General features: G+C 48.4%; 1 protein-coding gene across 1 annotated transcript in view; it reads left to right on the top strand.

Annotated features, from left to right (window-relative positions):
• nipblb (NIPBL cohesin loading factor b) overlaps window positions 1–24,925 on the top strand; it is a gene marked incomplete at its 3' end in the record, with an annotated part of 524,975 nt that extends 500,050 nt beyond the window's left edge. The window contains exons 41-45 of the mRNA XM_070871482.1: window positions 5,427–5,617; window positions 7,460–7,567; window positions 13,252–13,452; window positions 18,935–19,081; window positions 24,566–24,925. Coding sequence (XP_070727583.1) covers window positions 5,427–5,617; window positions 7,460–7,567; window positions 13,252–13,452; window positions 18,935–19,081; window positions 24,566–24,925 — 1,007 coding nt within the window. The remainder of the gene's footprint in view (window positions 1–5,426; window positions 5,618–7,459; window positions 7,568–13,251; window positions 13,453–18,934; window positions 19,082–24,565) is intronic.
• Between the last annotated feature and the right edge of the window lie 2,095 nt (window positions 24,926–27,020).

The raw sequence follows: 27,020 nt of genomic DNA, 5'->3' as shown, positions 1-27,020 counted from the left end.
TGTAGAAAGTGAATCTGTAAGACAGAGGAAACGAGGGTGCGTAAGTAGTAATCAAGGAGGTCTTCCTGTGCTAAATAATAATATTTTTATGCAAGGAGTATAGAGAATAAGGCTGAGCTAATGATGAGCTAAGAGCACAGGTAGACACTTGGGAGTATGACATTATAGCCATTACAGAGACATGGCTGAAAGAGGGGCAGGTTTGGCAGCTCAATATTCCTGGTTACAGGGTTTTTAGACAAGACAGAGGGGTCTCTGTGTTGATTAAAGAAACTATTACAGCGGTGAGGGGGGGATGATATGTTAGCGGGATCATCAAATGAGGCCATATGGGTCGAATTGAAAAATAAAAAAGGGGCGATCACACTACTGGGCATGTATTATAGACCCCCAAACAGTGGGAGAGAGATAGAGGAGCAAATATGTCGGCAAATTGCTGTGAAGTCCAAAAATCATAGGGCAGTAATAGTAGGGGATTTTAACTATCCTAATATTGATTGGGGCAATTATAGTGTGAACGGTATAGAGGGTGCGGAATTCTTAAAATGCATTCAAGAGAATCTTTTTTAGTCGGTATGTAATAAGCCCAACACGAGAGGGGGCGGTTTTGGCAAATGAAGCTGGGCAGGTGGAAGGGGTATTAGTGGGGGAGCACTTGGTGCCAGTGACCATAATTCAGTCAGATTCAAGTTGGTTATGGATAAGGACAAGGATAGGCCTGGAATAAAAGTCCCGAATTGGGGAAAAGCTAATTTTGCTAAGTTAAGGATTGATTTGGCCACAGTGGACTGGAAACAGCTACTTGTGGGTAAATCAGTGTCAGAACAGTGGAAGGCATTCAAGGAGGAGATCCGGAAGGCTCAGACCAATCATATGTCTTTAAAGAAAAAGGTTGGGTATAATGATTCTAGAGCTCCCTGAATGTCTAGGGACTTACAGGGGAGGATAAAGAAAAAAAAGGGACGCTTATGTCATATACCAATGGCTAAATACTGTAGAATCTTTGGAGGAATATAGAAAGTTCAGAGGTAAAATTAAAAGGGATATTAGGAATGCTAAGAGAGCATGAAAAGTTTTTGGCATGTAAATTAAGGAAAACCTAAAGATGTTGTATAAATATATTAAGAGCAAGCGGATAACTAAAGAAAAGGCCTATTAGAGACCATGAGGGTAATCGTTGTGTGAACATAAGAGCATAAGAATAGGAGCAGGAATAGGCCATATGGCCCCTCGAGCCTGCTAAGCCATTCAATAAGATCATGGCTGATCTGATCACAGACTCAGCTCCACTTCCCTGCCCGCTCCCCATAACCCATTATTCCCTTATCACTCAAAAATCTGTCTATCTCTGCCTTAAATATATTCAATGACCCAGCCTCCACAGCTCTCTGGTGCAGAGAATTCCATAGATTTACAGTCCTCTGTGAGAAGAAGTTTCTTCTCATCTCAGTTTTAAATGGACGGCCCCTTATTCTAAGACTGTCCCCTAGTTTTAGTTTCCCCTATGAGTAGAAACATCCTCTCTGCATCCACCTTATCAAGCCTCCTCATAATCTTAAGATAAGATCACCTCTCATTCTTCTGAATTCCAATGAGTTGAGGCCCAACCTCCTGAACCTTTCCTCATAAGTCAACCCCCTCATCCCCGGAATCAACTGAGTGAACCTTCTCTGAACAGCCTCCAATGCAAGTATATCCTTCCTTACATACGGAGACCAAAACTGCACGCAGTACTCCAGGCGTGGCCTCACCAATAACCTGTACAGCTGTAGCAGGACTTCCCAGCTTTTATACTCTATCCCCCTTGCACGGGCTTGACAGAGCGAAATCTTGTTACAGTGGCAAGAATTAACCAAGACGACTGGAGACCAGCTCTGATGGACCTAGTGTGCGCACACATCGCAGTGTGGGCTGGCCCGTGCAGCCCCAAGCCCCCTCCTCTCCTGAGCCCCGAACTCGCGCCTCTCCTGGGTCCTGACCACGTCGCACTACAATCTCTCACCGCTCCTTCGCTCCGACCTCGCCGCTCCTCTGCTGCTTGCCGCCTCTCCTGCTGTACCTGCCCATGCTCCAATCAGCGACCTTGATTTTTGTGACGTCCAATCTAGTCGCCCTTCTCCAAGTCGTCGCCCTCCTGCACCAGCTCGTCAGAAGTGGCATTCCTGGGCCGCGTACCTCTGCTCCTTTTATGGCCCCGACCTGCAGTGTGGAGGTCCCGACCTGCGAGAAACCACCAGCCACAGGTCTGGGCCATAAAAGAAGCGGAGGTGTGGTGTCCTGCGAGCAGTGTGGAGGTCCCGACCTGCGAGAAACCGCAACACTTTACAATTCAAAATTTCCGAGCTGTTCAGTCACCCTACCCTTAATTATAGACTCCAGTAATTGCCGACAACAGTTAGGCTAACTGGTCTACAGTTCGCTGGTTTCCCTCTCGCCATTCTTAAATAGCGGAGTGACATTCGTAATCTTTCAATCTGTAGGAACAGTTCCTAAATTGAGGGAACTTTGGAAGATTATAGTTGGGGCATCTGCAATGTGCTGACCTTCCTTTAAAAGCCTGGGATGGAAAGATATAACCACTCAGTTCTGGTATCATCTGTGCAGATCATTTTTGCACTTTCTCCAATGCTTCTATAGTTTAGTAATTTGGAAACCAGAACTGTTCACAGTATTCTCAACTGTAGTCTAACAAAGCTTCTGTACAAGATTTAAATGAACTTCACTGATATTTTATAATTCAATTCCTCTAGAGATGATTCCCAGTGCTGTGTTTGGACTATTATATCCTTATTAACCTGCGCTGCTACATTAATGACTTGTGAGCCCCTACCCCTAGATCCTTTTGCTCCTCTACCCCACTTAAACTCTTATTTTCCAAGGAGTAGGTAGCCTCCTTATTCCTTCAACCAAAGTGCTCCAACTCACTCTTATCTATATCTATATCGATCGAATATGAACGAGGCTGATGCTTTTGCTAAGGATGGTAATGAGACTGCTAGGGGTCTAAAATGGAAGAATTCGACAGGTATTCCAGAGATGAGAGGATTGACTTATGAGGAAAAGTTGAGGAGGTTAAAACATAGAAACATAGAAAATAGGTGCAGGAGTAGGCCATTTGGCCCTTCGAGCCTGCACCACCATTTAATAAGATCATGGCTGATCATTCCCTAAGTACCCCTTTCCTGCTTTCTCTCCATACCCCTTGATCCCTTTAGCCGTAAGGGCCATATCTAACTCCCTCTTGAATATATCCAATGAACTGGACTCAACAACTCTCTGCCGTAGAGAATTCCACAGGTTAACAATTCTCTGAGTGAAGAAGTTTCTCCTTGTCTCGGTTCTAAATGGCTTACTCCTTATCCTTAGACTGTGACCCCTGGTTCTGGACTTCCCCAACATCGGGAACATTCTTCCTGCATCTAACCTGTTCAGTCCCGTTAGAATTTTATATGTTTCTATGAGATCCCCTCTCATTCTTCTAAACTCCAGTGAATACAGACCCAGTCGATCCAGTCTCTCCTCATATGTCAGTCCTGCCATCCCAGGAATCAGTCTGGTGAACCTTCGCTGCACTCCCTCAATAGCAAGAACGTTCTTCCTCAGATTAGGAGACCAAAACTGAACATAATATTCCAGGTGATGCCTCACTAAGGCCCTGTACAACTGCAGTAAGACTTCCCTGCTCCTATACTCAAATCCTCTCGCTGTGAAGGCCATCATGCCATTTGCCGCCTTCACCGCCTGCTGTACCTGCATGCCAACTTTCAATGACTGATGTACCATGACACCCAGGTCTCATTGCACGTCCCCTTTTCCTAATCTGCCATTCAGATAATATTCTGCCTTCATGTTTTTGCCACCAAAGTGGATAATCTCACATTTATCCACATTATACTGCATCTACCATGCATTTGCCCACTCACCTAACCTGTCCAAGTCACCCTGCAGCCTCTTAGCATCCTCCTCACAGCTCACACTGCCACCCAGCTTAGTGTCATCTGCAAACTTGGAGATATTACACTCATTTCCTTCATCTAAATCATTGATGTATATTGTAAATAGCTAGGGTCCCAGCACTGAGCCCTGCGGTACCCCACTAGTCACTGCCTGCCATTCTGAAAAGGACCCGTTTATCCCGACTCTTTGCTTCCTATCTGCCAACCAGTTCTCTATCCACGTCAGTACATTACCCCCAATACCATGTGCTTTGATTTTGCACACCAATCTCTTGTGTGGGACCTTGTCAAAAGCCTTTTCAAAATCCAAATACACCACATCCACTGGTTCTCCCTTGCCCACTCTACTAGTTAAATCCTCAAAAAATTCCAGAAGATTTGTCAAGCATGATTTCCCTTTCATAAATCCATGCTGACTTGGACCGATCCTGTCACTGTTTTCCAAATGCGCTGCTATTTCATCTTTAATAATTGATTGCACCATTTTCCCCACTACTGATGTCAGGCTAACCGGTCTATAATTACCCGTTTTCTCTCTATTTAAAAAAAAAAGTGGTGTTACATTAGCTACCCTCCAGTCCATAGGAACTGATCCAGAGTCGCTAGACTGTTGGAAAATGATCACCAATGCATCCACTATTTCTAGGGCCACTTCCTTAAGCACTCTGGGATGCAGACTATCAGGCCCTGGGGATTTGGGCCTCTACTTATTGGAATTCAGAAGAATGAGAGGTGATCTTATCGAAATGTATAAGATTATGAGGGGGCTCGACAAGGTGGATGCAGAGAGGATGTTTCCACTGATGGGGGAGACTAGAACTAGGGGGCATAATCTTAGAATAAGGGGCCACCCATTTAAAACTGATATGAGGAGGAATTTTTTCTCTGAGTGTTGTAAATCTGTGGAATTCGCTGCCTCAGAGAGCTGTGGGGGCTGGGTCATTGAATATATTTAAGACAGAATTAGACAGTTTCTTAACTGATTAGGGAATAAGGGGTTATGGGGAGTGGGCAGGGAAGTGGAGCTGAGTCCATGATCAGATCAACCATGATCATATTAAATGGCGGAGCAGGCTCAAGGGGCCGTATGGCCAATTCCTGCTCCTACTTCTTATGTTCTTATGAATTTGAATGAGGCTGGTGTTTTTGCTCAGTATGGTAATGACTGCTAGGGGCCTAAAAATGAAGAATTCGACGGGTATTAGCTTCATCTCTTTTACCAATGAGGAATGCAGCCTCCTTTTAGGAAATTACTGCATTGGCGTTTTAGAAGTGAGCGAAGATGATCTGTGGCAATGGGAGAGCAGTTTTGCCACAGGATGTAACCAGGACAAGCTGTGGGAATGGGAGAGCCATATTGCACCTGCTGCAATCTTTGTGGGAAGGAGCGGAACAATATTCATGTTAGATATCCACTGTACAATGAACTGTTTATTCATCTTGCCCATGATCTGTTCTCTGTTCCTACAGGGAAAAAAGTGTCGAATAAGGAAGATCTCAAGGAGATGGGTGATATTTCCTCAGGAATGAGCAGTTCCATCATGCAGCTCTACCTCAAACAGGTTCTGGAAGCATTCTTCCACACGCACTCTCCCGTGCGCCACTTTGCACTTAATGTCATCGCTCTGACGCTAAACCAGGGCCTGGTCCACCCTGTCCAAGTAAGCTGTGTTTGTATGTTGGCATCAGTGATTAAATGGTAAAACAAGCCAAGAGATACAGTGATGTGCAACTACCTTTTATAGCATGTTTAAATATTTAAACATTATTACAATCAACCTAATATATTACATTTTAGAACGGTTTTTGAGTATTGTGTTTTGTTTTTGCTGCTCTTCACCGTGGTTTCTCTGCCGGGGTTTCCTGGTACTTGAAATCTTAAGTCTCCATTTCTTTTTTTTTAAAGTAGCAATGTGAATGATTCGTCATAACTAACATGTACAGCAGACGCCGTGTAGTGCGTGAATGGGTTGGGCTGATGCGTGTGCACAGGCTGTCTACACTGCAGATTCACACTGGACAGAAGGACATCTGACAATAACAGCAACACTTTGGGCAGTGTCTCCCAAATCATCTCCAGTGATGCTGTTGGAGGTTTTTGTGTGGACTGCAGTGACACTGCATTGGCCGGGGCCTGGAGCAGTCTGCAGTGTCATTGGCCGGGGCCTGGAGCAATCTGCAGTATCATTGGCCGGGGCCTGGAGCAGTCTGCAGTGTCATTGGCCGGGGTATAGAGCAGTCTGCAATGTCATTGGCCGGGGTATAGAGCAGTTTGCAGCGTCATTGGCCGGGGTATAGAGCAGCCTGCAGCGTCATTGGCCGGGGCCTGGAGCAGTCTGCAATGTCATTGGCCGGGGTATAGAGCACTCTGCAGCGTCATTGGCCGGGGCCTGGAGCAGTCTGCAGCGTCATTGGCCGGGGCCTGGAGCAGTCTGCAGCGTCATTGGCCGGGGCCTGGAGCAGTCTGCAGCGTCATTGGCCGGGGCCTGGAGCAGTCTGCAGCGTCATTGGCCGGGGCCTGGAGCAGTCTGCAGTGTCATTGGCCGGGGCCTGGAGCAGTCTGCAGTGTCATTGGCCGGGGCCTGGAGCAATCTGCAGTGTCATTGGCCGGGACCTGGAGCAGTCTGCAATGTCATTGGCCGAGGCTTGGAGCAGTCTGCAGCGTCATTGGCCGGGGCCTGGAGCAGTCTGCAATGTCATTGGCCGGGGCCTGGAGCAGTCTGCAGCGTCATTGGCCGGGGCCTGGAGCAGTCTGCAATGTCATTGGCCGGGGCCTGGAGCAGTCTGCAGTGTCATTGGCCGGGGTATAGAGCAGTTTGCAGCGTCATTGGCCGGGGCCTGGAGCAGTCTGCAGCGGCATTGGTCGGACATGCAAGGCCCCCGGGCTATTGACACTGGAGAACCTCACTCGCCCAATGTGTGCCATGTTTATTGCCTATCCCGAGTTGCCCTGAGGAGGTGGTGGACCTTCTCCTTCAGCCACTACAGTCCTTGTGCTAATCGTGCTCTCTCAATTCTCGGATTTGCGGTAATTCCTGAATACTGACCAGGCGATGATGAGGGTGTGTGCCTTGGAGAGAGCTTGAGGTGACGATATTTACACAGCATTGCTGCTGTTCTTCTTGATGGAGGTTGCAGAGGAGGGAAATGCTGCTTAAGTAATGTTGGTGAGTTGCTGCAGTACATTCTTTAGATCGTACACATTGCAGCCACAGTGCAGAACGGGTGCCGATTGAGTTCAATAGCAAAGGACGCTGATCAAACAACTTGCTCTGTCCTGGATGATGTTGAGCTCATGGGGGTTGTTGGGGCTGCTCCGAGGGTCTGTCACTGACTGCGTCTACCCTGCTCTTGTAGCTACAGTGGTTGCAGAACTTTTCAGTAACAGTTTGTGTAGGGCACAAGTACGAGTGGACCTTTAATGATATGAAGACAGCCGAGCACTATCTGTATAATTTCTAACTGCTTGTTACTCATGCCCTGTGTTTGCTTCCATTACATAGTGTGTGCCATATCTGATCGCCATCGGAACAGACCCAGAATCTGCAATGCGCAACAAATCAGATCAGCAGTTGGTGGAAATAGACAAAAAGTACACCGGGTTTGTACATGTAAGTGACCCCCTCCCACTGCCAGGCTACTGTTAACATTCATAAGTTGGTACGGTGTTGGCTGCGGCTGTGAGTCAGAAGATTGTGGGTTTAAGTCCCACTCCAGACTGGACCACAGTATCCAGGCTGACACTTCAGTACTGAGGGAGTGCTGCACTTCCGGCTGTGACAGTAAAGCAAGGCCCCAGCTACCCTCTCGGGTGGATATAAAAAATCTATGGCACTATTCACAAAGATTGGGAGTTCCCCCAGTGTCCTGGCCAATACCTATCCTTCAACCAACATTCTTAAAACACATGATCAGGTCTTGTATCTCATTATGTGGGAGCTTTCTGTATACAAATTTGCTGCTGTGTTTCCTACATTTCAAAACTACTCCATTGGCTGTGAAACGCTTTAGGACGTCCAAGGATGTGAAAGGCGCTATATAAATGCAAGTTAGATTATCATTGGGTTTAGAATAGTTATGAAAAGGGATAATCAACAACTAGAAGGCAGCTAATCACAGTTACACAGGGAAACTGTCCAAGTGGATTGGAAACGAGGTAAAACAGTAAATGAGCAATTGGAGATAGTTTGGGTGCAGGTTAAATACATTCTCATTGGGGGGGGTGGGGAACGGGGAAGGAAGTTAAGGCTCCTGGGTTGGCTAAAGAAATTGAGATTAAAATAAAACCGAAACGGGAGGCTTATAAATGTAAGGCTCATAATTCAGTCAAGAATTAAGCAGCATACAGAGTGCAAAGGAGTACTGAAAAAGTAAATAAAAGGGGCAAAGTGTGTGTTTGGTAAAAGATTAGCGAGTAACATAAAAAGAAACATTAAAGCCTTCTATAAATGTATCATCATCATCATAGGCAGTCCCACGAGTCGAGGATGACTTGCTTCATCGCCAAAAAGTTCACAGGTGTTTCAATGAAGGACCTAATATTCCAGATCCCGAACTAAATCTTGAAGGGTGGAAGATGCCTGTGTGTGGATTTTTTTTACGTGGGGTGACCGTTGCACATCAGCCACCACACGGGCTTGACAGAACTAGGTCTTGGTCCAGGAGCAAGGGTTAACCAGGACCACTGGAGACCAGCTCTGCTGCACGGACCCAGTGTGCTCACATATCGCAGTGTGGGCTGGTCCGTGCTGCCCCTGGGCCCTCGCCTCTTCTGGGCCCCGAACTCACGCCTCTCCTGGGCCCTAATCACTCGCCACTCCTTCGCCCCGACCTCACCATTCCTGCTGTACCTGCCCACACTCCAATCGGCGGCCTGGCCCAGAAGCCTGCGAGCACCATCGGAGCAGGCCGGGGAGCGGAAGGAGCAGCGATGTGGTATACCACTCCAGGGAGCAGCGTGTGCTGGAGCAGGAGAGCAACGGCAGCGAAGAGGGCGACTGAATTGGACGTCACCAAGGTCCAGGTCGCTGATTGGATAAATGTATAAAAACTAAAATGGTAGTCAAAGGAAGGGTGGGCTTGATCAGGGACCAAAAAGGAGATTTACTTGTGGCGGCAGAGGGCATGGATGAGATGCTAAATAGTATTTTGCATATATCTTCACAAAAGAAGAGGATGCTGCCAATGCCACAGAGAAGGGAGAGAGTGTAATAGGAAAAAAATGAGGTACTTAAAAGGTTGGCAGCAGAAAAGTCACCAGGTCCAGATGGGATGCATCCTAGGTTACCGAGGGAAGTAAGGGTATAAATTGCAGAGGCTCTGGCCTTGGTTATGGGGGTGGTGCCAAAGGACTGGGGAGGAGGGTCTACAGGCCAGTCAGCCTAATGGTGGTGGTGAGGAAACTTTGAGACAATAATCTGGAACAAAATGAATCGGCATATGGAAAGTATGGGCTAATAAATGGAAGTCCGCATGGATTTTTTTTAAAGGCAAATTGTGTTGACTAACTGATCGAGTCCTTTGATGAAGTAATGGAGATGGTTGATGAGGCTAGTGTGGTTGATGTGTACATGGACTTTCAAAAAGCTTTTGACAAAGTACCACATAATAGACTTGTTGGCAAAGTGAAAGCCCACAGTGGCAGCATGGATACAGAATTGGTTGCTGAAAAAGGTAAGGGTAGAAATTGCGGAGACTCTGGCCAAAATCTTCCTTAGATATGTGAGTGGTGTTGGAAGACAGGACAATCCGGGACAAAATGAATTGTCACTTGCAAAGTCATGGGCTAATAATTGAGAGCCAGCACTGGTTTGTTAAAGACAAATCATGCCTGACTAACTTGGTTTAGTTCTTTGATGAAGTAACAGAGAAGGTTGATGTGTATATGAACTTTCAAAAGGGTGTTTAATGAAGTACCACGTAACAGACTTGTTAGCAAAATGGAAGCCCACAGATTAGGGACAGTGGCAGTGTGGATACAGAATTGTCTGAGGGACAGAGAGTAGTGGTGAACAGTTGTTTTTCAGACTGGAGGGTACTATACAGTGGTGCTTCCTGGAGTCAGTATTAGGCTCACTGCACTTTGATATATATTGATGACCTGGACTTGGGTGTACTATCCTCATTGTTTACTACATTTCAAAGTTTGCAAGTGACATAAAACTTAGAAATGTAGTAAACAATGAGAATAGTAACAGTCTTTAGGAGGACACAGACAAACTGGTGAAATGGGTAGACACCAGGTAGATGCATTTTAATGCAGAGAAGTGTGAGTGATGTATTTTGCAAGAAAGAATGAAGAGAGGCAATATAAATGAAATGGTAACATTTAAAAAGGGGTGCAGGAGCATAGATAGGCATGCAGGTACAGCAGGCAGTAAAGAAAGCAAATGGCATGTTGGCCTTCACAGCGAGGGGATTTGAGTATAGGAGCAGGGCGATCTTGCTGCAGTTGTACAGAGCCTTGGTGAGGCCTCACCTGGAATAGTGTGTTCAGTTTTAGTCTCCTAATCTGAGAAAGGACATTCTTGCTATCGAGAGAGTGCAGCAAAGGTTCACCAAGCTGATTCCCCGGATGGCAGGACTGACATATGAAGAAAGACTGGATTGACTAGGCTTATATTCACTGGAATTTAGAAGAATGTGAGGGGATTTCATAGAAACTTATAAAATTCTGACGGGAATGGACAGGTTAGATGCGCAGGTAGAATGTTCCTAATGTTGGGGAAGTCCAAAACCAAGGGGTCACAGTCTTAGGATAAGGGGTTAGTCATTTAGGACTGAGATGAGGAGAAACTTCTTCGCTCAGAGAATTGTTAACCTGTGGAATTCTCTGCCTCAGAGAGTTGTTGAGTCTAGTTCGTTGGATATATTCAAAATATGGCCCTTACAACTAAAGGGATTAAGGGGTATGGAGAGAAAGCAGGAATGGGGTACTGAGGAAATGATCAGCTATGATCTTATTGAAAGGTGGTGCAGGCTCAAAGGGCCAAATGGCCTATTCCTGTACCTATTTTCTATGTTTCTATATTTGGGGGTTCTCACAAATCTTTGAAGGTTGCAGGACAAGTGGTAAATCTGTTTTAAAAAGGCATGTGGGATTCTTGGCTTTTTAAATAGAGGCATAAAGTACAAAAGCTATATGGTTATGTAGAGACATAAAGTACAAAAGCTATATGGTTATGTAGAGGCATAAAGTACAAAAGCTATATGGTTATGTAGAGGCATAAAGTACAAAAGCTATATGGTTATGTAGAGGCATAAAGTACAAAAGCTATATGGTTATGTAGAGGCATAAAGTACAAAAGCTATATGGTTATGTAGAGGTATAAAGTACAAAAGCTATATGGTTATGTAGAGGTATAAAGTACAAAAGCTATATGGTTATGCTAAACCTTTTATAAATCTGGTTCGGCCCCAACTAGGGTATTGTATTCAATTCTGGGTACTACACTTTAGGAAAGATGTCAAGGCCTTGGAAAGGGTGCAGAAGAGATTTACTAGAATGGTACCAGGGATGAGATACTTCAGTTATGTGGAGAGACGAGAGAAGAGTGAGGTCATGCACTTTGGCAGAAAAAATCAAAGAGCAAGTTATTATTTAAATGGAGAAAGATTACAAAGTGCTGCAGTACAGCGGGACCTGGGGGTACTTGTGCATGAAACACAAAAGGTTAGTATGCAGGTACAGCAAGTGATCAGGAAGGCCAATGGTATCTTGGCCTTTATTGCACAGGGGATGGAGTATAAAAGCAGGGAAGTCTTGCTCCAGTTATACAGGGTATTGGTGAGGCCACACCTGGAGTACTGCGTGCAGTTTTGGTTTCCATATTTACGAAAGGATATACTTGCTTTGGAGGCAGTTCAGAGAAGGTTCACTCGGTTGATTCCAGAGATGAGGGGGTTGACTTATGAGGAAAGGTTGAGGAGGTTGGGCCTCTACTCATTGGAATTCAGAAGAATGAGAGGTGATCTTATCGAAACGTGTAAGATTATGAGGGGGCTTGACAAGGTGGATGCAGAGAGGATGTTTCCACTGATGGGGGCGACTAGAACTAGGGGGCATGGTCTTAGAATAAGGGGCCGCCCATTTAAAACTGAGATGAGGAGGAATTTCTTCTCTCAGAGGGTTGTAAATCTGTGGAATTCGCTGCCTCAGAGAGCTGTGGAAGCTGGGTCATTGAATAAATTTAAGACAGAGATAGACAGTTTCTTAACCGATAAGGGATAAGGGATTATGGGGAGCGGGCGGGGAAGTGGAGCTGAGTCCATGATCGGATCAGCCATGATGGTATTAAATGGCGGAGCAGGCTCGAGGGGCCGGATGGCCGACTCCTGCTCCTATTTCTTATGTTAAGCTGGGATTGTTTTCCTTGGAGCAAAGAAGGTTAAAAGGAAATTTAATAAAGGGGTTCATAATATTGAGAGGTTTTACTAAAGTAAATAGGGAGAAACGGTTTCCACTGGCAGAAGGGTCACTGACGAGAGGACGCTGATTAAAGATAGGTAAAAAATGCAGGGGGAAATGAGAAATTATTTTACACAGTGAGTGGTTAGGATCTGGAATGTCTGGGTGGTGGGAGCAGATTCAATATTAACTTTGAAAAGAGAATTGGAAGGGAGAAAATGTGCATCATCATCACATGCAGTCCCTCGAAGTGAGGATTGACTTGATTCCACGCTGAAAAGGGATGAGTTCACAGGTGTTTCAATGAAGGACCTAATATTCCAGATCCCGAACTACATCCTGAAGGGTGGAAGATGCCTGTGTGTGGATTGTTTAACGTGGGGTGACCGTTACACACCAGCCACCACACGGGCTTGACAGAGCGAGGTCTTGGTCCAGGGGCAAGGGTTAACCAGGACCACTGGAGACCTGCTCTGCTGCACGGACCCAGTGTGCTCACATATCGCAGTGTGGGCTGGTCCGTACTGCCCCCGGGCCCTCGCCTCTCCTGGGCCCTGAACTTGTGCCTCTCCTGGGTCCCGAACATGTCCCTCTACGAACTCTCGCCGCTCCTTCGCCCCGACCTCACTGCCCCAGCTGTACCTGCCCACATTCCAATGTGCAGTGCTATGGGGAAAGATCAGGGAATGTGACTAATTGGATAGCCGAATGGCCTCTCTCTGGGCTGTATCATTCTATCAAGTTCTTTGAGTAGCAGTCGTAGCTTTAAATATATTGTAACCCTGTGTCGTATATAGAAATGTGTGTATTTTAATTAGTCTGTGTCCTAATTGTCGTCGTGTTTGAGTGGGCTGAGATGCTGATCGTTGTACACTCTGCTTTTCCTAGATGAAAGCAGTAGCAGGGATGAAGATGTCGTACCAGCTTCAACAGTCCATCCACACGGAGATAAAGGAGTTAATCCGTGGCTTCAGGCAGGAGGAGAATGTGATTGCTTTGTGTTCACATCTCTACAGCATGATCCGAGGAAACCGACAACATCGACGGGCCTTCCTCATCGCCTTACTCAATCTATTCGATGACAGTGCGGTGAGTCGATAACACCCATGGGTTTCTGGTCTCCTGTTCAACCGATGGGTATGATTAACCAGGGTAATGTGGGGTCGACTGTCCGTTACACTGCAACTTAATCCTTCGGTTTTCGGCCTATTCCAAGCGAGTAGAGCCAGAGGATGTGGACAGAAGTTAGTGAAAAGATATTCGGAGAATATCATCACTGAGTGAGGAATTGTTGGAATAATATACCATCAAAATATGAAATGCGCAAACATTGGTTATTCAAACTAGAATTGAATAACGTGATTGCAGAGAAGGTAATAGAGAGATGGCATTCAAGACAGCATACTTCAGTGGGAGAGTGAGCGTGCTCAGGTCGGCAGGGAGCCCGCTCGGGTCAGGGCGCTGTAAACCCCGCACACCCAGCTCACGGGGCGCTGTAAACCCCGCACACGGGGCGCTGTAAACCCCACACACCCAGCTCGCGGGGCGCTGTAAACCCCACACACCCAGCTCGCGGGGCGCTGTAAACCCCACACGCCCAGCTCGCGGGGCGCTGTAAACCCCACACGCCCAGCTCGCGGGGCGCTGTAAACCCCACACACCCAGCTCGCGGGGCGCTGTAAACCCCACACATCCAGCTCGCGGGGCGCTGTAAACCCAGCTCGCGGGGCGCTGTAAACCCCGCACACCCAGCTCGCGGGGCGCTGTAAACCCCACACACCCAGCTCATGGGGCGCTGTAAACCCCGCACACCCAGCTCGCGGGGCGCTGTAAACCCCGCACACCCAGCTCGCGGGGCGCTGTAAACCCCGCACACCCAGCTCGCGGGGCGCTGTAAACCCCGCACACCCAGCTCGCGGGGCGCTGTAAACCCCGCTCGCGGGGCGCTGTAAACCCCGCACACCCAGCTCGCGGGGCGCTTTAAACCCCGCACACCCAGCTCGCGGGGCGCTGTAAACCCCGCACACCCAGCTCGCGGGGCGCTGTAAACCCCGCACACCCAGCTCGCGGGGCGCTGTAAACCCCGCACACCCAGCTCATGGGGCGCTGTAAACCCAGCTCGCGGGGCGCTGTAAACCCCGCACACCCAGCTCGCGGGGCGCTGTAAACCCCGCTCGCGGGGCGCTGTAAACCCCGCACACCCAGCTCGCGGGGTGCTGTAAACCCCACACACCCAGCTCGCGGGGCGCTGTAAACCCCACACACCCAGCTCGCGGGGCGCTGTAAACCCCACACACCCAGCTCGCGGGGCGCTGTAAACCCCACACGCCCAGCTCGCGGGGCGCTGTAAACCCCACACGCCCAGCTCGCGGGGCGCTGTAAACCCCGCACACGGGGTGCTGTAAACCCCACACACCCAGCTCGCGGGGCGCTGTAAACCCCACACACCCAGCTCGCGGGGCGCTGTAAACCCCACACACCCAGCTCGCGGGGCGCTGTAAACTCCACACATCCAGCTCGCGGGGCGCTGTAAACCCCACACACCCAGCTCGCGGGGCGCTGTAAACCCAGCTCGCGGGGCGCTGTAAACCCCGCACACCCAGCTCGCGGGGCGCTGTAAACCCCACACATCCAGCTCGCGGGGCGCTGTAAACCCCACACACCCAGCTCATGGGGCGCTGTAAACCCCGCTCGCGGGGCGCTGTAAACCCCGCACACCCAGCTCGCGGGGCGCTGTAAACCCCGCACACCCAGCTCGCGGGGCGCTGTAAACCCCGCACACCCAGCTCGCGGGGCGCTGTAAACCCCGTTCGCGGGGCGCTGTAAAGCCCGCACACCCAGCTCGCGGGGCGCTGTAAAGCCCGCACACCCAGCTCGCGGGGCGCTGTAAAGCCCGCACACCCAGCTCGCGGGGCGCTGTAAACCCCGCACACCCAGCTCGCGGGGCGCTGTAAACCCCGCACACCCAGCTCGCGGGGCGCTGTAAACCCCGCACACCCAGCTCGCGGGGCGCTGTAAACCCCGCACACCCAGCTCGCGGGGCGCTGTAAACCCCGCACACCCAGCTCGCGGGGCGCTGTAAACCCCGCACACCCAGCTCGCGGGGCGCTGTAAACCCCGCTCGCGGGGCGCTGTAAACCCCGCACACCCAGCTCGCGGGGCGCTTTAAACCCCGCACACCCAGCTCGCGGGGCGCTGTAAACCCCACACACCCAGCTCATGGGGCGCTGTAAACCCAGCTCGTGGGGCGCTGTAAACCCCGCACACCCAGCTCGCGGGGCGCTGTAAACCCCGCTCGCGGGGCGCTGTAAACCCCGCACACCCAGCTCGCGGGGCGCTGTAAACCCCGCACACCCAGCTCGCGGGGAGCTGTAAACCCCGCACACCCAGCTCGCGGCGCGCTGTAAACCCCACACACCCAGCTCGCGGCGCGCTGTAAACCCCGCACACCCAGCTCGCGGGGAGCTGTAAACCCCACACACCCAGCTCGCGGCGCGCTGTAAACCCCGCACACCCAGCTCGCGGGGCGCTGTAAACCCCACACACCCAGCTCGCGGCGCGCTGTAAACCCCGCACACCCAGCTCGCGGCGCGCTGTAAACCCCGCACACCCAGCTCGCGGGGCGCTGTAAACCCCACACACCCAGCTCACTGGGAGCATTGCTTGTTGCTAAGCAGTAGTAGTTAGTGTCTTGCCCCCACATTCTGCGAGAACCTACAGAGGGTTCTTCAACGCTGTCCACCGAATGGTTTTCACCAAATGTTAGGTTGCCTCATCCTGGAAGCTCGGGCTGCAAGTACGTTTGGCATGTGTTGGACTCCAATCTGGCTGGCAGCCCTGCGAGACCCAGCAGCTTTCTGCTACTTGGCTTTACTGCCCAACTAGACGGAGCGTGAACTAAGGAGGAAGTGTGACTGGTGCGACGACTGCGCCTAGCCTATTCCTCTGGCTGATTCTGACCTGTCATGGCAGTGGCCTGGACCTCTGTTACTGCTCTATTTCATGGCACTTGTTGGTTCCTCTGATCAGTGAAATCTGCCTGTAGTGATCACTAGCTATAGTGCTTAAATAAACGGGTTTTGGCAAGTTTGATATCAGCTGTATTTTCTATTGGTTGCTCTGATCAGTATAACTCAGTCGCTCTGGGTTCTGTGCTGCATCCTCTGTTTCTTTCTTTCCTTCCCTCTGCCATAACCTGTTGTTTAATGCTGTGAGCAGCATTGTGCACAGACAGCAGGGACTGCCCTCACCGATCGGCTGTTCAGCACTGTGCTGTATATCTGCGGTCACATACACTGATCAGTCCGGTCCAGCTATAGACCAGAGAATCAGTAACCACATTGCACTGTGGTAATGTAGGAAGGGGAAAGAACATAAGAACATAAGAAATAGGAGCAGGAGTCGGCCATACGGGCCCTCGAGCCTGCTCCGCCATTTAATACCATCATGGCTGATCTGATCAAGGACTCGGGTCCACTTCCCCGCCCGCTCCCCATAACCCCTTATCCCCTTATCGGTTAAGAAATTGTCTATTTCTGTCTTAAATGTATTCAATGTCCCGGCTTCCACAGCTCTCTGAGGCAGAGAATTCCACAGATTTACAACCCTCTGAGAGAAGAAATTTCTCCTCATCTCAGTTTTAAGTGGACGGCCGCTTATTCTAAGACCATGCCCCCTAGTTCTAGTCTCCCCCATCAGTGGAAACATCCTCTCTGCATCCACCTTGTCAAGCCCCCTCATAGTCTTATACGTTTCGATAAGATCACCTCTCATTCTTCTGAATTCCAATGAGTAGAGGCCCAACCTCCTCAACCTTTCCTCATAAGTCAACCCCCTCATCCCCAGAATCAATCTAGTGAATCTTCTCTGAACTGCCTCCAAAGCAAGTATATCCTTTCGTTAAGTATGGAAACCAAAACTGCACGCAGTACTCCAGGTGTGGCCTCACCAATACCCTGTATAACTGTAGCAAGTTCCCTGCTTTTATACTCCCATCTCCTGTGCAATAAAGGCCAAGATTCCATTGGCCTTCCTGATCACTTGCTGTACCTGCATACTAACCTTTTGTGTTTCTTGTACTAGTACCCCCAGGTCTCACTGTACTGCAGCACTTTGCAATCTCTCTCCATTTAAATAATAACCTGCTCTTTGATTTTATTTCTGCCAAAGTGCATGACCTCACACTTTCCAACATTATACTCCATCTGCCAAATTTTTGCTCACTCACTTAGCCTGTCTATGTCCTTTTGCAGATTTTTTGTGTCCTCCTCTCACATTGCTTTTCCTCCCATCTTTGTGTCATCTTGGCTACGTTACACTCAGTCCCTTCTTCCAAGTTGTTAATATAGATTGTAAATAGTTGGGGTCCCAGCACTGATCCCTGCGGCACACCACTAGTCACTGGTTGCCAACCAGAGAATGAACCATTTACCCCGACTCTCTGTTTTCTGTTAGTTAGCCAATCCTCTATCCATGCTAATATATTACCCCCAACCCCGTGAACTTTTATCTTGTGCAGTAACCTTTTATTTGGCACCTTGTCAAATGCCTTCTGGAAATCCAAATACACCACATCCACTGGTTCCCCTTATCCACCCTGTTCGTTACATCCTCAAAGAATTCCAGCAAATTTGTCAAACATGACTTCCCTTCATAAATCCATGCTGACTCTGCCTGACTGAATTATGCTTTTCCAAATGTCCTGCTACTGCTTTAATAATGGACTCCAGCATTTTCCCAACCACCGATGTTAGGCTAACAGGTCTCTAGTTTTCACCTCTCTGTCTTGTATTGTGTATTTGTGAGTGAAGCACAAGTATTTGGGGAAGAATGTTAAATCTATCTTCAGTCCTCATTCTTCAAAAGTGACAGCATAACTTGAGCATCATCCCTCCCTGTGTGCCTCCTCCTGCCAGGCTTCCTTTGTAGTGTACTGGGGAGATGCGAAATGGTCCATGGTGTCCAGGGCCACACTGTGGATCGTGATGACTGGGGGGCAGTGCTGTGCGGTGAGGACAGGCTGGTGAAGGACCTTTGTCTTGCGGATGTTTGGCGTAAGGCCCATGCTTTCGTACGCTTCAGTAAATACTGAGCATTTCGAGTCTCATCGCCGAGAGCATGCAGAAACCAAGCGCAGGCAGCAGAAAGAGTGTGCGGCAAACCAGTCCCACCCTCCCCTTCCCTCAATGACTATCTGTCCCACCTGTGACAGGGACTGTGGTTCCCGTATTGGACTGTTCAACCACCTAAGGACTCATTTTTAGAGTGGAAGCAAGTCTTCCTCGATTCCGAGGGACTGCCTGTGATGATGATGATGCTGGGGAGATAGAGGATGTAAGGTTTTAGAGGTAGTGCCTGCATCATTTCTCCCATTGCACGAACCACCCATTCTATTATGTAGAGGTCGCGCTACATTTTTGACATTGGGTAACCTCGCACTCCACCAGTTAGTTCAGTAAAAGATTGCTAATGCTGGGAAAGGACATTGAAAGGACTGGGAGGCATGTAGAATTAGCCAAGAGCTGAAATGGGATATTTGAACCTGTTCGAACTTTGTTTTCCTCCTATGTAGAAAACCGAGGTGAACCTGCTGCTGTACATAGCGGACAACTTGGCCTCCTTCCCATTCCAGACGCAGGAGGAGCCTCTGTTTATAATGCACCACATTGACATCACACTTTCAGTATCTGGAAGTAATCTGCTGCAGTCCTTCAGGGAGGTAAGTGTGAATTTGGACGGTCTCAATCAAAACGATGTCTGGTATATAGTATATGTATAATAAATGATGTCCAGTCACCATCACAGGCAGTCCCTCGGAATCGAGGAAGACTTGCTTCCACTCTTAGCATGAGTCCTTAGGTGGCTGAACAGTCCAATACGGGAACCACAGTCCCTGTCACAGATGGGACAGATAGTCGTTGAGGGAAGGGGAGGGTGGGACTGGTTTGCCGCACGCTCTTTCTGCTGCCTGCGCTTGGTTTCTGCATGCTCTCGGTGATGAGACTCGAGGTGCTCGATGCACTTCCTCCACTTAGGGCGGTCTTTGGCCAGGGACTCCCAGGTGTCAGTAGGGATGTTACACTTTATCAGGGAGGCTTTGAGGGTGTCCTTGTAACGTTTCCTCTGCCCACCTGGGGCTCGTTTGCCGTGGACAAGTTCAGAGTAGAGCGCTTGCTTTGGGAGTCTCGTGTCAGACATGTGAACAATGTGGCCTGCCCAGCGAAGCGTGGTCAGTGCTTCAATGTTGGGGATGTTGGCCTGAACGAGGACACTAACATTGGTGCGTCTGTCCTCCCAGGGGGTTTGTAGGATCTTGCGGAGACCTCGCTGGTGGTATTTCTCCTGTACTACTGTCTACTGTACATGGTCCATGCCTCAGACCCATACAGGAGGGCGGGTATCAATACAGCCCTGTAGACCATGAGCTTGGTGGCAGTTTTGAGGGACTGGTCTTCAAACACTCTTTTCCTCAGGCGGCCGAAGGCTGCACTGGAGGCGGTGTTGGATCTCATCGTCGATGCCTGCTGTTGTTGATGGGAGGCTCCCGAGATAGGGGAAATGGTCCACGTTGTCCAGGACCGCGCCGTGGATCTTGATGTCTGGGGGGGGGCAGTGCTGTACAGTGAGGACAGGTTGGTGTAGGACCTTTGTCTTACTAATGTTTAGCGTAAGGCCCATGCTTTCGTATGCCTCGGTAAATACGTTGACTATGTCCTGTGCACACGCAGGCATATAGTTTATGTATAATAAATGATGTCCAGTATATAGTCTATTGTCCGAAAACCGGACATTTTTGATGAAAAACGCGAAATCTGGCACAGATTCGGTCAAGGGTTCCGGACTTCAGACAAGAAAATCACGTCTGAAATCCGGAATCCTTGACTGAATCCATGTCGGGTTTTGCTGAATTTCGGACCTCGCCACTCAAAACCCGGCACGGATCTAGTCGAGGATTCCGGATTTCGGATGTTGTATCTGTACTACATTCAGTGGTGCTGTCTGGAATAGTGAGCTATATCGGTGTGTCTGCACTATATTTAGTGGTGTTGTCTGCAATAGTGAGCTATATCAGGGTGTGTCTGCACTATATTTACTGGTGCTGCCTTTAATAGTGAGCTGTATCAAGGTAGGGTTCTATTCTACACTGGAGTTTAGAAGGATTAGAGGGGATCTCATAGAAACGGATAAGATTCTGACGGGACGGGACAGGTTAGATGCAGGAAGAATGTTCCCGATGTTGGGGAAGTCCAGAACCAGGGGGCATAGTCTTAGGATAAGGGGCAGTCCGTTTAGGACTGAGATGAGGAGAAACTTCTTCACTCAGAGAGTTGTTAACCTGTGGAATTCCCTGCCGCAGAGAGTTGTTGATGCCAGTTCATTGGATATATTTAAGAGGGAGTTAGATATGGCCCTTACGGCTAAAGGGATCAAGGGGTATGGAGAGAAAGCAGGAATGGGGTACTGAGGGAATGATCAGCCATGATCTTATTGAATGGTAGTGCAGGCTCGAAGGGCCGAATAGCCTACTCCTGCACCTATTTTCTATGTTTCATGGCTCATCAGTAGAGGGTAGCAGCAGCCAAGTTCATGGCACCGTGGGTGGCTCTGCTGCACAGGAGGGCAGAAAAAAGAGTGGGAGAGCGATAGTGATAGGGGATTCGATTGTAAGGAGAATAGATAGGCGTTTCTGCGGCTGCAACCGAGACTCCAGGATTGTATGTTGCCTCCCTGGTGCAAGGGTCAAGAATGTCTCGGAGCGGGTGCAGGACATTCTGAAAAGGGAGGGCGAACAACCAGTTGTCGTGGTGCATATAGGTACCAACGATATAGGTAAAAAACGGGATGAGGTCCTACGAGACGAATTTAAGGAGCTAGGAGTTAAATTAAAAAGTAGGACCTCAAAAGTAGTAATCTCAGGATTGCTACCAGTGCCACGTGCTAGTCAGAGTAGGAATCGCAGGATAGCTCAGATGAATACGTGGCTTGAGCAGAAGGGAGGGATTCAAATTCCTGGGACATTGGAACCGTTTCTGGGGGGGGTGGGACCAGTATAAACCGGACGGTCTGCACCTGGGCAGGACCGGAACCAATATCCTAGAGGACATTGCTGTTTGGGAGGAGTTAAACTAATATGGCAGGGGGATGGGAACCTATGCAGGGAGACAGAGGGGAATAAAATGGAGACAGAAGCAAAAGATAGAAAAGAGAATAGTAAAAGTGGAGGGCAGAGAAACCCAAGGCAAAAAACAAAAAGGGCCACTTTACAGCAGAATTCTAAAGGGTCAAAGTGTGTTAAAAAGACAAGCCTGAAGGCTCTGTGCCTCAATGCGAGGAGTATTCGGAATAAGGTGGACAACTAACTGCATAGACAGCAGTTAATGGGTATGATGTGATTGGCATCACAGAGACATGGCTCCAGGGTGACCAAGGCTGGGAACTCAACATCCAGGGGTATTCAGCATTTAGGAAGGATAGACAGAAAGGAAAAGGAGGCGGGGTGGCGTTGCTGATTAAAGAGGAAATTAATGCAATAGTAAGGAAGAGCATTAGCCTGGATGATGTGGAATCGGTATGGGTGGAGCTACGGAATACCAAAGGGCAGAAAACGCTAGTGGGAGTTGTGTACAGACCACCAAACAGTAGTAGTGAGGTTGGGAACAGCATCAAACAAGAAATAAGGGATGTGTGCAATAAAGGTACAGCAGTAATCATTGGCGACTTTAATCTACATATTGATTGGGCTAACCAAACTGGTAGTAATGCGGTGGAGGAGGATTTCCTGGAGTGTATTAGGGATGGTTTTCGAGACCAATATGTCGAGGAACCAACCAGAGAGCTGGTCATCCTAGACTGGGTGATGTGTAATGAGAAGGGACTAATTAACAATCTTGTTGTGCGAGGCCCCTTGGGGAAGAGTGACCATAATATGGTAGAATTCTTTATTAAGATGGAGAGTGACAAAGTTAATTCAGAAACTCGGGTCGTGAACTTAAGGAAAGGTAACTTTGATGGTATGAGGCGCGAATTGGCTAGATTAGACTGGCAAATGATACTTAAAGGGTTGACAGTGGATAGGCAATGGCAAACATTTAAAGATCATATGGTCGAACTTCAACAATTGTACATCCCTGTCTGGAGTAAAAATAAAACGGGGAAGGTGGCTCAACCGTGGCTCACAAGGGAAATTAAGGATAGTGTTAAATCCAAGGAAGAGGCATATAAATTAGCCACAAAAAGTAGCAAGCCGGAGGACTGGGAGAAATTTAGAATACAGCAGAGGAGGACAAAGGGTTTAATTAAGAGGGGGAAAATAGAGTACGAGAGGAAGCTTGCCGGGAACATAAAAAATGACTGCAAAAGCTTCTATAGATATGTGAAGAGAAAAAGATTAGTGAAGACAAATGTTGGTCCCTTGCAGTCGGATTCGGGTGAGTTTATAATGGGGGACAAAGAAATGGCAGACCAATTGAACAAGTACTTTGGTTCTGTTTTCACAAAGGAAGACACAAATAACCTTCCCCGATGTACTAGGGGTCCGAAAGTCTAGTGAGAAGGAGGAACTGAAGGATATCCTTATCAGGCGGGAACTTGTGTTTGGAAAATTGATGGGATTGAAGGCCAATAAATCGCCAGGGCCTGAAAGTCAACATCCCAGAGTACTTAAGGAAGTGGCCCTAGAAATATTGGATGCATTGGTGATAATCCAACAGTTTATCAACTCTGGATCAGTTCCGATTGACTGGAGGGTAACACCACTTTTTTAAAAAGGAGGGAGAGAGAAAACAGGGAATTTTCAACCGGTTAGCCTGACATCAGTAGTGGTGAAAATGTTGGAATCAATTATTAAAAATGAAATAGCAGCGCATTGGAAAGCAGTGACAGGATGGATTTATGAAAGGGAAATCATGCTTGACAAATCTTCTGGAATTTTTTGAGGATGTAACTAGCAGAGTGGAAAAGGGATAACCAGTGGATGTGGTGTATTTGGACTTTCAAAAGGCATTTGACAAGGTCCCACACAAGAGATTGGTGTGTAAAATTAAAGCACATGGTATTGGGGATAATATACTGACGTGGATAGAGAACTGGTTGGCAGACAGGAAGCAGAGAGTCGGGATAAACAGGTCCTTTTCAGAATGGCAGGCAGTGACTAGTGGGGTGCCGCAGGGCTCAGTGCTGGGACCCCAGCTATTTACAATATACATCCATCAATGATTTGGATGAAGGAATTGAGTAATATCTCCAAGTTTGCAGATGACATTAAATTGGGAGGCGGTCTGAGCTGTGAGGAGGATGCTAAGAGGCTGCAGGGTGATTTGAACAGGTTAGGCAAGATGCAGTATAATGTGGATAAATGTGAGGTTATCCACTTTGGGGGGCAAAAACACGAAGGCAGAATATTATCTGAATGGCGGCAGATTAGGAAAAGGGGAGGTGCAACGAGACCTGGGTATCATGATTCATCAGTCATTGAAGGTTGGCATGTGGATACAGCAGGCGGTGAAGAAGGCAAATGGTATGTTGGCCTTCATAGCTAGGGGATTTGAGTATAGGAGCAGCGAGGTCTTACTGCAGTTGTACAGGGCCTTGGTGAGGCCTCACCTGGAATATTGTGTTCAGTTTTTGTCTCCTAATCCGAGAAAGGCTGTTCTTGCTATTGAGGGAGTGCAGCGAAGGTTCACCAGACTGATTCCCGGGATGGCTGGACTGACATATGAGGAGAGACTGGATCAACTGGGCCTTTATACACTGGAGTTTAGAAGAATGAGAGGGGATCTCATAGAAACATATAAAATTCTGATGGGACTGGACAGGTTAGATGCAGGAAGAATGTTCCCGATGTTTGGGAAGCAGGGGTCATAGTCTAAGGATAAGGGGTAAGCCATTTAGGACGGAGATGAGGAGAAACTTCTTCACTCAGAGAGTGGTGAACCTGTGGAATTCCCTGCCGCAGAGAGTTGTTGAGGCCAATTCATTGGATAAATTCAAAAGGAAGTTAGATATGGCCCTTATGGCTAAAGGGATCAAGGGGTATGGAGAGAAAGCAGGAAAGGGGTACTGAGGGAATGATCAGCCATGATCTTAGTGAATGGTGGTGCAGGCTCGAAGGGCCGAATGGCCTACTCCTGCACCTGTTTTCTATGTTTCTATGTTTAAAGGAGAACTTTGGCAACTTACTTTTTAAACTGACTTGTCATTTCAGTCTCTGTTGAAAGAAGCGGCACCGAAGGAGAAGAGACCGTCAAGCTCGGACGACAGTGAGAGTGAGGATGAGGCCCAGCGGCCCCGCAGGTCCAGGAGACGCGTCAACTCTGACTCGAGTGATGACGAGGATAATGATCTGGAGGATGTGCTCTCTCGGTTGCCTCCAGACTCAACCCCTCTCATGGAGTTTGTGAATGCTTCTCAGGGAATCCTGCTGCTGCTGGTCCTGAAGCAGCACTTGAAGAACCTGTACGGCTTCTCAGACAGGTACGAGGTGGTCAAACCCTTCCTCTATCATTCTGTGTCGGTTCACCCAGCCTACTTTCAAATCTTGCTGTTTACTTACCAGAGAGAATTGGTAACTTGATTTACTCAACAGGTAAACATTGATTCTCTCACTCCATACAACATCTGAAGGATCCTGCCCCAATCAGTGCCAGGAGATTTAGGGGAGTCCTGCATTCCTATGGGCAGGAGGAGGCCATTCAGCCACTCGAGCCCTGTTCTACCTGTGGGACCATGGCTGACCTGTACAACTTGTATTTATATTGTGCAATTAACTTAGTGAGTGAAACGTCCCAAGGCGCTTCACAGGAGTGTTATATAAGACACAATTTGACACTGAGTCACGTCAGGAGAAATTAGGGCAGGTGACCAAAAGCTTGGTCAAAGAGGTAGGACTAGACTCTCTCCTTCATTTTCAGTGGTTTTCTCAGTAGTACAGCTGTGTTTGGGAGAGAAACCACTCGGTGAAAATTTTCCCCTTTTTTAAATGGTACAGCCCAAATCTCGAAGTGATGACATGTGCAGGAAGTGTATCCTACCTCAGCACCTGACAGACCGCATTGCGGCACTCGAACTGCGCATGTATTCACTCTGGAGCATCCGCAATGCTGAGAATGGCGTGAATAGCACATTTAGTGAGTTGGTCACACCGCAGGTAAAGGTTACAAAGGCAGATAGGGAATGGGTGATCATCAGGCAGAGCAACGGAAGGAAGGTAGTGCAGGGGTCCCCTGCGCTCGTCCCCTGCGCTCATTCCCCTGCAAAGCTCATACACCACCTTGGATGCTATTGGGGGGGATGACTCATCAGGGGAGGGCAGCAGCAGCCAAGTTCATCGCACCGTGGGTGGCAGTGCTGCACAGGAGGGAAGGAAAATGAGAGGGACCCCAGCTATTTACAATATACATTAATGATTTGGATGAGGGAGCTGAATGTAATATCTCCAAGTTTGCAGATGACACTAAACTGGGTGGCGTTGTGAGCTGTGAGTAGGATGCTAAGAGGCTGCAGTGTGACTTGGACAGGTTAGGTGAGTGGGCAAATGCATGGCAGATGCAGTATAATGTGGATAAATGTGAGGTTATCCATTTTGGGGGCAAAAACACGAAGACAGAATATTATCTGAATGGTGGCAGATTAGGAAAAGGGGAGGTGCAACGAGACCTGAGTGTCATGGTACATCAGTCATTGAAAGTTGGCATACAGGTACAGCAGGCGGTGAAGAAGGCAAATGGCATGTTGGAAAGCAGTGATAGGATTGGTCCAAGTCAGCATGGATTTATGATGGGGAAATCATGCTTGACAGATCTTCTGGAATTTTTTGAGAATGTAACTAGTAGAGTGGACAAGGGAGAACCAGTGGATGTGGTGTATTTGGACTTTCAAAAGCCTTTTGACAAGATCCCACACAAGAGATTGGTGTGCAAAATTAAAGCACATGGTATTGGGGGTAATGTACTGACGTGGATAGAGAACTGGTTGGCAGACAGGAATCAGAGAGTCGGGATTAACGGGTCCTTTTCAAAATGGCAGGCAGTGACTAGTGGAGTGCCGCAGGGCTCAGTGCTGGGACCCCAGCTATTTACAATATATATTAATGATTTGGATGATGGAATTGAGTGTAATATCCCCAAGTTTGCAGATGACACTAAACTGGGTGGCAGTGTGAGCTGTGAGGGGGACGCTATGAGGCTGCAGGGTGACTTGGACAAGTTAGGTGAGTGGGCAAATACATGGCAAATGCAGTATAATGTGGATAAATGTGAGGTTATCCACTTTGAGGGCAAAAACACGAAGGCTGAATATTATCTGAATATTATCAGATTAGGAAAAGGGGAGGTGCAGCGAGACCTGGGTGTCATGGTACATCAGTCATTGAAAGTTGGCATGCAGGTACAGCAGGCGGTGAAGAAGGCAAATGGTATGTTGGCCTTCATAGCGAGGGGATTTGAATATAGGAGCAGGGAGGTCTTACTGCAGGAGGCCTCACCTGGAATATTGTGTTCAGTTTTGGTCTCCTAATCTGAGGAAGGACGTTCTTGCTATTGAGGGAGTGCAGCGAAGGTTCACCAGACTGATTCCCGGGATGGCAGGACTGACATATGAGGAGGGACTGGATCGACTGGGCCTGTATTCACTGAAGCTTAGAGGAATGAGAGGGGATCTCA

Source organism: Pristiophorus japonicus, unplaced genomic scaffold (assembly GCF_044704955.1).
Source record: "Pristiophorus japonicus isolate sPriJap1 unplaced genomic scaffold, sPriJap1.hap1 HAP1_SCAFFOLD_253, whole genome shotgun sequence".
Lineage (NCBI taxonomy): Eukaryota > Metazoa > Chordata > Chondrichthyes > Pristiophoridae > Pristiophorus > Pristiophorus japonicus.
This window is presented reverse-complemented; position numbering and strand designations above follow the sequence as displayed.